At 60.3% G+C, this 11,547-nt stretch overlaps 2 protein-coding genes across 3 annotated transcripts; one reads left to right on the top strand and one right to left on the bottom strand.

The window, feature by feature from the left end:
- TFPT (TCF3 fusion partner) lies at positions 1-8,657 on the top strand. 2 transcript variants are annotated; one of them, XM_036065416.2, is made up of 6 exons: positions 1-393; positions 1,641-1,899; positions 4,460-4,530; positions 7,794-7,863; positions 7,955-8,173; positions 8,505-8,657. In XM_036065416.2, exons 1-6 carry the CDS (start codon positions 371-373, stop codon positions 8,622-8,624), a joined length of 762 nt encoding a protein of 253 aa, XP_035921309.2. In that variant the 5' UTR covers positions 1-370; the 3' UTR covers positions 8,625-8,657. The 2 variants fall into 2 exon arrangements, with proteins under 2 accessions (XP_035921309.2, XP_035921310.2); XM_036065417.2 differs by lacking the exon at positions 1-393 and adding an exon at positions 467-598.
- A 44-nt stretch (positions 8,658-8,701) lies between these two features.
- On the bottom strand, positions 8,702-11,249 carry NDUFA3 (NADH:ubiquinone oxidoreductase subunit A3). Its single transcript, XM_036065418.2, has 4 exons — positions 11,092-11,249; positions 10,813-10,887; positions 9,273-9,350; positions 8,702-8,864 (listed from the first exon to the last, which is right to left on the bottom strand). Exons 1-4 carry the CDS (start codon positions 11,099-11,101, stop codon positions 8,773-8,775), a joined length of 255 nt encoding a protein of 84 aa, XP_035921311.2. The 5' UTR covers positions 11,102-11,249; the 3' UTR covers positions 8,702-8,772.
- Between the last annotated feature and the right edge of the window lie 298 nt (positions 11,250-11,547).

Raw genomic sequence — 11,547 nt, 5'->3', positions numbered from 1 at the left:
GGAGGAGACGAGAGGGGACTTGTCGGCCTGCCGGCCTGCCAAGGACTAACCCTGCTAAGCGGGGAATCGCCTTAACCAGACGAGAAGGTGCAGAGACGGGAATAAAGACGGGGGCAACTCAGACGACCGGGGAAGGAGTGAGACGAGAAAGCAAGGCCTTTAAGCCGGGCGGGACTCAGGGTGGAGTGGGAGGGGGAGGGGGTGGGGAGCGAGGCCGGAAGCCGGGAACTACAAGTCCCAGAAGGCGTAGCGGCTAAGTCCCGGATGCCCTGGCGTGAAGCCTGATGGGACAGGTAGTTTTGCGAAGGATTTAACCTAGAGGTTTGCGAGGTTGGACGGTCTGAGACCCGCGGCGCCCGGAGCGGGAGACATGGAACTGGAGCAGAGAGAGGGGTGAGTGGCTTTGGGGAAAACTACCACTCCCAAAAGGCATTGCGGCGCATCACGTATAGCCGTCTGCACTTTTACTTGAGAGCGGATGGGGATTGTAGTGCATGCAACTGCTTTCGTTCAGCGCTCTTAGGGACCAGGGTCTGTACTCGGGCATCCTGGGGGAGAAAGCTACGGGTTTGGAGTTCTGGATCTGAGAGATGACGAGGTTGGAGGCCCGGACTCCCGGGTCTGAGTGAGGCGATGGGGGCTTGAATTCCCTGGGATTCTCGGGGAACAAGTCTGGAAGTCTGGACTCCCGGGTCTGATGGAGAAGGGGCTAGGGGTCTGGACTCCCGGGTCTGAGGGAGGAGGGGCGGGGGTCCTGGGTCTGAGGGAGGAGGGGCTGGGGGTCTGGACTCCTGGGTCTGAGGGAGGAGGGGGCTGGGGGTCTGGACTCCTGGGTCTGAGGGAGGAGGGGCTGGGGGCCTGGACTCCTGGGTCTGAGGGAGGAGGGGGCTGGGGGTCTGGACTCCTGGGTCTGATGGATGAGGGGGCTGGGGGCCTGGAATCCTGGGTCTGAGGGAGGAGGGGCTGGAGGCCTGGACTCCTGGATCTGAGGGAGGAGGGGGCTGGGGGTCTGGACTCCTGGGTCTGATGGATGAGGGGGCTGGGGGCCTGAACCCCTGGGTCTGATGGATGAGGGGGCTGGGGGCCTGGACTCCTGGTCTGAGGGAGGAGGGGTCTGGGCTCCTGGGTCTGAGGGAGGAGGGGCTGGGGGTCTGGGCTCCTGGGGCTGGGGGCCTGGACTCCTGGTCTGAGGGAGGAGGGGCTGGGGGCCTGGGCTCCCGGGTCTGAGGGAGGAGGGGGCTGGGGGCCTGGACTCCCGGGTCTGATGGAGGAGGGGCTGGGGGCCTGGACTCCTGGGTCTGAGGGGCTGGACTCCCGGGTCTGATGGAGGAGGGGCTGGGGGCCTGGACTCCTGGGTCTGAGGGAGGAGGGGCTGGGGGCCTGGACTCCTGAGTCTGAGGGAGGAGGGGCTGGGGGCCTGGACTCCCGGGTCTGAGGGGCTGGACTCCTGGGTCTGAGGGAGGAGGGGCTGGGGGCCTGGACTCCTGAGTCTGAGGGAGGAGCGGTCTGGTCTCCTGAGTCTGAGGGAGGAGGGGCTGGGGGCCTGGGCTCCTGGGTCTGAGGGGCTGGACTCCCGGGTCTGAGGGAGGAGGGAGCTAGGGGCCGGAGGTTCGGGGTCCCTGAACCCCCTGACCTTACAGGACCATGGCAGCTGTGGGCTTCGAAGAGTTCTCAGCGCCGCCAGGCTCGGAGCTGGCGCTGCCTCCGCTGTTCGGGGGTCACATCTTGGAGAGCGAGCTGGAGACGGAAGTGGAGTTCGTGTCTGGGGGTCTGGGCGGCTCGGGGCTCCGGGAGCGGGACGAAGAAGAGGAGGCCGCCCGCGGCCAGCGGCGGCGCCAGCGGGAACTAAATCGTAGGAAGTACCAGGCGCTAGGGCGGCGCTGCCGGGAGATCGAGCAGGTAGGTGAGTGCGGATTCCCCCGTTCTGGGGCCCCCTGGCCAGAATCACCCATTTCGGGTCTCTGCCTGTCCACGTGCCAGCCTTCTTTACCCAGCTGGGTGACTCTCGTTCATTCATTCTCCACCTGTCACGTGTCAGGCGCCGTAAGGCCTCTGCAGAGCCGCGTGCTCTACGAGCGGCCCTGACGACCCAGATCGGCTCACTGATGTTTGTAGCTGCCCCTCACGTTCCCCACTAATCAGGGTTTTCAGGGCTCCCACACCCCTCACATCAGGCCTCACGTCCTGACCACTCTGCCGCTTGGGTCTCCCTTGGATCCTTCTCTCCATCCCCATGGCTCCTGCCCCAGACGCGGTTTCTCTCAGCTGCATCACTGCATCGGCTTCCTGGGTGAGAATGAGGGGCGCGCAGTTGGCAGGGACCAGATCTTGAAAGGCCGGGAGCACCAGGGCGTGAAGTTTGGGTTTGGGTTTGTTGTTTAAGTGAGGGAGAGTCGTTGGAAGGTTTCAGACGGGGGAGGGACAGGGTCAGGGCTGGGTGTTTGGAAGACTGAGCTTGGTTGTATTAGTCTCCTAGGCCTGCTGTAAGCGAGGACCACGAACTGGGCGCTAAGTAACAGAAATGCACTGTCACAGCTCTGCAGGCCGCAGGTGCAAGATCAGGCTGTCAGCAGGTGTCAGCAGGGCTGGCTCCTTCTGACGGCCGGGGGTAGGGGTGGGGGTGTGGAGAAGAATCTGCGACCTGCGTCTCTCCTCGCACCGGTGGTTGCTGGTATTCATCAGTGTTCCCCGACTGGTGGGTCTCTGCCTTCACCTTCACATGGGGTTCTCCCTGGGTGTGCCTGTCTGTGCCCCAGTTTCCTCCTCGTATGAGGACACGGGCCTGCTCACTGACCTCATTTCACTTGATTACCCCTGTGAAGACCCTATGTGCGAAGAAGGTCCGTTCTGAGGTACTGGGAGTTAGGACTCCATGGCTTTTTGGGGGACACCATCCAGCCCCTAACGGTGGTGGTCTGAGCTGGAGCAGGGGTCAGGACACAGAGCAGGTGGAGACCAAGGATGGACGTTCAGGCCCTCTCCGGATGAGGAGCGCATCAGGCTGCCTGGAGCAGGACAGACGTTTGCTTTGACAGATGTCGGAGAGGGCCACATGGGGAGTGCTTGGAGCAGGTCAGCTCCGTGTATTAGAATGTACTCCCCAGCAGCTGCGCCCCCCGTGGCCAGCTGCTCCCGGGCAGCCAGTGACAGCTAGAACGTTCGCAGGACGCTGTCTGCCGTGTGGTCTTAACATCCGCGTGTGCGCACAGGTGTAGTAGACAGTAGGGAGACAAATCACATGTGATCTACGCAAACCAGATGCTCTATGTCCTGTACTAGGTGGCTGTTGGCTCCACCCCGTCCTACGCTCACCCCGACCTGCTTCCCTCCTCAACCACCTCCTCAGCTCTTGTCCCCTGGAGACTCCTCACGTGAATTCCACGACAGCAGTAATATTTCATCCCCGGCATCCTGTGTTCTCAGGGCTTCCCAGGACACGGGTGGTGACATCAGGGCAGCCGTGGTCACGTGGGAGCACCCACTGTGTGCCAGGCCTGCCCTGGGCTTTACACACAGGGTGTGTCAGGATGCCCTGCTGCCTCTCCGCCCCCCCCCCGAAATGGCAGCAGAGACCCCGAGCCCCGTTTGACACATGGATACCAGGGTCCAAAGGGACTCCATTATTTGCTCAAATAGAGCTGGTATTTGAGTTTCTGCTTATTCCACCCCATCGGGAATAGGGGGTGGCGTTATTCCTGTTTTACAAACGCAAGCTCACAGAGGTTGTAGGTGACTCACCCAAGGTCACACAGCTTGAAGGGGCAGGCTGGGGTTTGAACCCAGGTCCTTCTGACCCGGGGCACTACCTGCTCATTCGTGACTAGGCCCACACACCTCTCTGCTGGACCTAAAGTAGCCACCGCCTGCCTAATCTCCAGCAAGTGGGCCGCGCGGTGTCCCCCCAGCACTTTGCACGGCAGGAAGTCACACATTCAGCAAATACTGATGGAGCACCGCACCCCCTCGCCAGGTTCTGCTCAAGGCATGGGGACCCAGGCACGCTCTGTGTCCTTTGGAGCTTATGGTCTGGTGGGGGAGACGGTGAGCAGGAGAAGTGGGTAGGCTAGAAGGTGGTGAGGAGTGTTATGAGGGAAACTGAGGCAGAGAGGAGTGGCTGGGTGCACGGGGGGCACATGGGGGGCCTGAGGAGGGAGGGGGTGTTGCAGTGTGGCGGGAGGTCGGGGTGGACTACCTGAGCAGGTAACCTCTGAGGTCAGACTTGAGGGCGGGAGCTCTGCAGGCGTGTGGGAAGGCCCCCAGGACGAGAGGAGGCCAGCTGGGGTGCAGCGGATGCGAGGGAGAGGAGCAGGAGGGGCCCGAGTAGGGAAGGAGTGGGTGCAGTAGGCCCGGAGCATGTGAGGCAGTGTGGTTGGCTCCCCGGGGCCCCGCTGGGGCTCCATTCACCACGCACGGAACAAGTGAGTCCAGGTGACTTGTGCCTCCTCCTGCCTCCCTGCAGGTGAATGAGCGGGTCCTGAACAGGCTCCATCAGGTGCAAAGGATAACACGGAGACTTCAGCAGGAGCGGAGGTAACCCCTTGCATGCCCCCCTGGGCCCCGTGCCTCTGCTCCAGCTGCTGTTTCCACCACCTCTCGCGCTTCTTGCCTGCTTCCTGTCCACCCAGGCCTTGTGGGAAGGGCTGAGCAAGGGTGGGGAGGCAGGTGCGCTCCCTTTGAATGGGACGCACAGCAGAACAGAAGCTCAGGATGTAGAGTCGCACGCTTGGTTTCAAGCAGTTTTGCTGTGTGACTCTCAGCAGGCGGCATCCCTCTCTGAGCCCATTTCCCGTCTCACGGAGGTGGCTAAAATCTTGTGGCTGCTGAGGATTGAACAGGAGCTCATGGGAGGAGCCCAGCCCAGAGCCTCCCGCCACGCGCCGTGTCCCCGTGTCTGGAATGCGCTGTGACCCGGCCAGTCCTCAGGCCTGCACTCACCTGACCCACAGGATGCGCCCGCCCTCAAGCACCTCCTTGGTGTCCAGGTCCCTCACTCACCTGCTTTCCCTGCCTCCTGGCCATTCCTCGCCCCAGCACCCCAGGGCTTGGCCCCGGGTCCCCCCACGTCCACACCTCCGCTCTCCAGCCGGTAGCCGCAGGTGGCGACTTAACCCGAGACTTCGTTAAAATTGAAATTTAACATTAGTCACAATAAATTTTAATTCATTGAAGTGAAATAGGAAACTCAGTTCCTCAGTTGCACTGGCCTCTGTTCACGTGCTCGGCAGCCACCAGTGGTGATTTTTACCCAAACCAACTAAAATGAAATTGAAACTTGCGTTCCTCAGTGGCGCTCACCGCGTGGTAGCCCAGCACGGGTGGCAGCTGACCTCGAAACCAAAACGGCCTCAGAAAGTTCCTCCGTGGCTGTCGCCACGTGGCAGGGGCTCCGCGACAGCGACAGGTGGCCGGGACAGGACGTTTCTGTCCTCACAGAGGGTTGTGTGTCCGGAACGTCACAGCACCATGGTCCTTTGAATCCTGTCTGCAGCTCTTTGATCTCTGTGCCCCTTGTCAGCCGCCTGCTGGACAGTGACTTCTGGTCACGTCACACGCAGGCACAGCTGACCCTGACCTCGCCCCCTGCCCCCCGTCCGCTCCACGTCAGAGAATGAACCCTCCCAGCTGCTGCTCTGTCTCTCACCTCCTCGCCTGATGCACCCTCAGAACAGACCCAGGATGCCAGCACCCTGGGCCAAGGGACTCGGCTCCTTGCCCAACGCCTGCCACGCTTGCCCTGGCCTCCCTGACCCTCCCGAGGCTCCTGCCGCCACACTCTGGGTGAACCTTTTCTCCTGGTTGTACCGTTAGCCGAGATTCTCTCTCACAGTCAAACCAAGAGAGTTTATGAAAGGGAAGACTGGCCTTTATGGTTAAAACATTGAAAGTTCGGGAAGGGATCTGCACGTGCTAAGCTTCCCCTAACCATACAAATCAGGGTGATTGTTTTTTGAACAGTCTATCTGGAGCTCAGCCCCGTGCTTCTCAGAGTGTGGCCCCTGGACCAGGAGGAGTCTTGGTACCACCTGGGAACTCGCCAGAAATTCGGGGGGTGGCCAGGAGGTCTTCTAAAATGTAAGACATGCCATGCCACTGTGTAAAAACAGTATGGCACTTCCCCCAAGTTTAAAAACAATTACCATGTGATCTAGCAACTCCATTTGTAGGTATATCCCCCGGGAGAGTTGAAAGCAGGGCCACTGACGTGCCCGCCCATGATCATAACAGTATTCATAGCAGCCCAAACGTGGAAGCATCCGAGCATCTATCTGCGGATGGATGAACACAGTGTGGTCCACACGTAGGAGGACCATCCAGTCTTAAAAAGGAAGCTACACCACGAACCGTGAAGACATTGTGCTAAGTAAGCCAGTCACAGAAGGACAAGTCCTGTGTGATTCCACTCAGGTGGGGACTTAAGTTCACAGAGACGGAGAGCAGAGTGGTGGTTGCTAGGGGCAGGGGAGTGTGGAGTTGTTTAATGGGACCGTTTTACTTGGGAAGATACAGAGAGTCCTGGAGACAGGTGGTGGTGATGGTTGCACAGCAGCGTGAATGTGCTTAATGCCACTGAGCTGGACACTTAAAGTGGTTAAACTGGCAAGTGGTATGTTATGTGTATCTCATCACAAATTTTTAAAAATTCTTTTTTCAAAAGTAAAAAATAAATAACTAAAAAATAAGACCGACCAAGTCACTTCTCTGCTCCCAACCCCACATGGGGTCCCACCAGAGTCAGAGCCAGAATTATCCTCCAACGGCCAACAGGGCCCTGTGTCAGAGGGCCCGTCACACTTTGCTCTACCAAGAACACCGCACACATGCTGCTCCCACCTCAGGGCCTTTGCACTGGCTGTCCCTTCTGCCAGAAATGTTTTCCTGCCACTCCCTCACCTTCTCAATGAGGCATCCCCCACCATCTTTTGAGGTTCCAGCCCTCTTCCAGTATCCTGCGTCCTCTTCCTACTTTCCAGCTTACTCTGTTTTGTTGACTTGCTGACTGTCCCCCGAGTTCAGGAGGCTCAGGGGTTTTTGTGTGGTTCCCCGATGTGTCGCCAGCACTGAGAACGCGTGGTGCAGAGCAGGTGCACACACTCACCTGGAAAGAGACTGCATGGAAAGCACTCCGCCCAGGCGCTGGCTGCCAGGTAGCAGTCAGAGCTAAAACCCCCCGAGGTTCTGGGCGCCTGGGGGGCTCAGTCGGTTAAGCGACTGCCTTCGGCTCAGGTCATGATCCCGGAGTCCCTGGATCGAGTCCCACATCGGGCTCCCTGCTCGGCGGGGAGTCTGCTTCTCCCTCTGACCCTCCCCCCCCCTCATTCTCTCTCTCTCAAATAAATAAATAAAATCTTAAAAAAAACAAACCCCGAGGTTCTTAGAAGCGGGGACCGGGGGAGGCAGAGAAGGTAGCACCTGCAGGAGTGCTCGGCACCCATCTTTGCCTTGCCCTCCGGTTACGGATAAGGACACCGGCTGACACCAGGACGTGCGCCGAGCGCTAGGAGATGCCCCCGCTAGCCGCAGTGTCACCCTCACGGCGATGCGCCCGCTCAGCGTTGTCCTGTCCTGTCGACTGAGCAGGAAACAGGTGCAGAGAGGTCCCCTTGCCTGGCCCAGGGTCCCACCGGCTGCTCAAGTACTTGGCACCCAGGACTCAGACTTGGGAGCTCCGAATCTTCTGGGTCTACAGGTCCAGGACCACCTTGGCTTCGGAGCTGGGGCTGGGCTGTGGGGTACCCCTTCCCCCACCACCAGACGCTGAGGCTGTGCCCCTGGCGGGCTCTCTCCGGACACAGGTTCCTCATGAGGGTGCTGGACACCTACGGTGATGACTACCGCACCAGCCAGCTCACCATCGTCCTGGAGGTGAGCACGGCCTCCCGGCGGGCTGGAGCTGGGGGGCCGGGGGGCTGGGCACCAGGACAGAGTCTTCCCCTGCTGCCCCTTCTCCCCCCAGGACGAGGGCAGCCAGGGCACAGATGCTCCCACCCCCGGCAACGCTGAGAACGAGCCTCCAGAGAAAGAGGGGCTGTCCCCGCCCCGAAGGACGCCCGCACCCCCCGAGCCCAGCAGCCCGACCCCGGCTGAGGGGCCCAGCGGACGCAAGAGGCGGCGAGCGCCCCGGGACGGACGCCGAGCAGGAGCTGTGCTGACTCCAGAGCTGGCCCCGGTGCAGGTGGGACCAGGGCTCCTGGGTCTGGCAACAGTGCTGCGGGGGCTGGGGACGGGGCTGGGGACCGCTGGAGAAAGGAGGTGGGGCTGGAAGGGCTGGGGTGGGTAGGGAAGGAGAAAAAGCCGGAAAAAGCCAGGTGAGGGCTTGGGTGGAAAAGGAGAGAGACTTGGAGGAGGCCGGGGAGAAGGTTGGAGCAGAGGGGGGAGGGAGGGTCAGAGACCACGGTGGGAAGGGAAGGCGGCAGTGTCGGGGTTTTCGCCCAGGTGCAGAGGAAGCTGAGGAGCCAGAACTGAGGCCGGTGGGCCTGCTCACGCCTGTTCCTTCTCTCCCCCAGATTAAAGTCGAGGAAGACTTTGGCTTCGAAGCAGATGAGGCCCTGGACTCCAGTTGGGTTTCTCGGGGGCCAGACAGACTGCTGCCCTACCCCACCCTAGCCAGCCCCCCCTTTGACTGACCCCCACCCCCAATAAACTGACCCCCAGAAACGCCTTGGCCACTGTCTACTGTTTCCACCTCTGATCACACACAAGCTCAGGTTCTGGGGTCGCTTTTCACATTTTATTGGCTCAGGGGAGGGGCCTCCTCCATGTCACCGGGGGTGCTCACAAGTTCTTCAGCCACTCCAAGCTTGGGCCCTGGGGGTCCTGGGGGTGGCTGGGCACGTCGGGCATGTTCCCATCATCTCGGAGGGGCACTGTGGGGCAGGAGGGTGGGCCACTGAGACCAGCAGATCTTGGGAGGCCCATAAAGGCTAGTCTGTCAGTTCACATTCAAAGAGGAAGGGGGACCCCAGGGGAGAGGTGAGAGAGGGGACACAGAGAGAAGCAGGGAGATAGAGACCTAGAGGCACGGAAAAGCACAGACACAGAATGACAAAAATCCAGAAAGGAATACAAATCTGGAACGACAACAGAAACTCGAAAGTGCAAAAACAGGAAATGAGTTTCAGGGCACACGGATTAGATCTCAGAAGAAGAAAAAAAGTCCAGCCCACGCTGCAGATTCTCAGACCCCTGCAGAGGAAAGACCTGCCCATGATCATTCCTCCCCCAGCACAGGGAGGTTACCCCACCCCCACTCCTGCTTGGGGCCTCCCACTCACCTGGATAGTTGTAGGGCGTGGCCTGGTTGATCATGGTGGCGTATTTGGTGAAGGGGCTGAGGGTGGGCAGAATTAGAGCTGTGGAGAGACGGGTGAGGCCCGTGGGAAGGTGGCTTTCAGGCGGGGGTGGGAGGGGAAGGCAGAAGAAGCTGAACTTCTGCAAACTATGAGTCAAATACATGGGAGGAGGGGAGCAGGGAGGTCCTGCCCCTCCAGGAGACCCCCCTGGCATTCCGGGATTCCCATTTATCAGCAGAAAGAGAGGGGGTGGGAGCCAGCAATTCAAGGAAACATGGGACCCAGGTCACCCTGGGAGCACAGGGTGGTGGGCGAGCGCAGTGTCTTGGGAATCTTCCAGAGGAATAACGAACTGTTACAAACCGAGAAAAGCGGGGTGGGGTTGTAAAAGGATTAGTTGCCCGGAAATTACAGTGCACCCAGGGTGGGAGCCAGGAGTCTGGGGGGCAGGGGTAAGGGGTAAAAGCAATGTTCTAGGCCAGCACTGTCCGACAGAAATACATGAGCCACGTATTTGGTTTTACACTTCTAACAGCCACATTAAAAATAAGGTTAAAAGAGGGGCGCCTGGGTGGCTCAGTTGGTTAAGCAACTGCCTTCCGCTCAGGTCATGATCCCGGAGTCCTGGGATCGAGTCCCGCATCGGGCTCCCGGCTCAGCGGGGGGTCTGCTTCTCCCTCTGACCCTTCCCCTCTCATGCTGTTTCTCGCTCTCTCTCTCTCTCAAATAAATAAATAAAATCTTAAAAAAATAATAATAAAAAAAATAAATAAATAAAGTTAAAAGATACAAATGAATTTCTAAAATTATTTAACCTGGTGTATTGGATGTATTCCCACATATAATCAACACAAAAGAAGCGGAGATATTTTATAGACTTGTCACACTCTGTGCAACCCGGTGTGTACTGTGCGTTAGAGCGAGAAGCGTACGGGCTCGATTCAGGCGCTCAGCGGCCAGTGCGGCCCGCGGCTGCCCTAGAACCTCAGCGCGGCGTGTGGCCTAGACCAGCGGTCCCGACAAGATCTGGGGACCCGGGAGATCTGCCCCATCCCAGGCCTATACAATGACAGTCGCATCTTAACAAGACCGCCCGCACACTAAAGTGGGAGCAGCCCTGTTCTAGACAGGGGCTGCCGGTAGAACCCCTGGGGGATTTTCACAGGCTAGGGTCCCCCGGGCCACCTCCACCCCACTCCGCTCCACACTGCACGTGGGGGTGGCGGGCGGCCGAGGGTAAAAAGCGGGTAGGATTCGGACATTTTTGTCGCTCAGGTGTTTTTGATGCACAGCCTGGGCTGAGGACCTTCCTCTGGGGGCTCGTGCACCTCCTGGGTAGGTGTGCACGGGGTGGGGAGAAGGGGGCTCGTGAAGGGGTCATAATATCGGGGATGGGGTGGGCAAGGGGCCGTCGCGGGGGTGCCGACACACGAGGGGCCCACAGAACGTTGAGGGGTACTGGAGCGCTCGTGGGGAGCGACGGGACCTTGGGGGAGGGTGGGGGTGACGCACGCTCACGCACCGAGGCCCCCGATGGTGAAGGACGCGACCAGCACCGGCTCCTTGGCCCAGGCCTCCTTGAGGAAGGTGGCGAGTCCTGGAGGGGCGCGTGAGGAGGGTCACTCCTGCAGGGGACGCCCCCGGTGACCTCTAACCCTCTCGCGCCGCCCCCGCCCTGGAGGAGCCCTCTCGCGACCTCGGCGTCCCCCTCCGGCCCGGACCCCTCCGCCTGCACGGAGGCTCCGCGGTGCCCCAGCCCCGGCACCGCCGGACCCCGCGCGCCCTTATCGCCCTCACTTACTCCCGGCCATCTTGGTCGCGGCGGAGGCGGCGGCTGCGGCAAGCACGCGGAGCACTCTGGGAGTTGTGGTCCCCGCGCCGGAGTCCCCGCTCTCTGAGTCTGCGCGTGCGCCCTGGCACGGCAGTCCGGTCCAGGGCGGGGACGAAGACGCGGAGCGCTCTGGGAGTTGTGGTCCCCGCGCGCGAGCCTCAGCCGTCTGAGTCCGCGCGTGCGTACTGGCGCAGAACAGCTGTCTTGAAGCGGCCGCGAAAACGCAGAATTAAGTGCAAACCGGTCTCTTCGCCTAGGAGTCAAAGCCTGAGGCGTACTCCCCGTCTTCCAGCTGCGACCCATCCAAGGCGCAATGCAACAGTCCTCGTGTTAGAGTTTGCTCATGAAAGCCCGTTTTACAGATGGAGAAACGGAGGCCGGGAGAGGACAAATGACAGCTGTCATTTGAGATCGCAGCTCAAAATC

The sequence above is a fragment of the Halichoerus grypus genome, chromosome 15 (genome assembly GCF_964656455.1).
Source record: "Halichoerus grypus chromosome 15, mHalGry1.hap1.1, whole genome shotgun sequence".
In the NCBI taxonomy this organism is placed as follows: Eukaryota; Metazoa; Chordata; class Mammalia; order Carnivora; family Phocidae; genus Halichoerus; species Halichoerus grypus.
The sequence above is the reverse complement of the archived record's forward strand: the minus strand, read 5'-3'. Positions and strand labels throughout refer to the sequence as shown.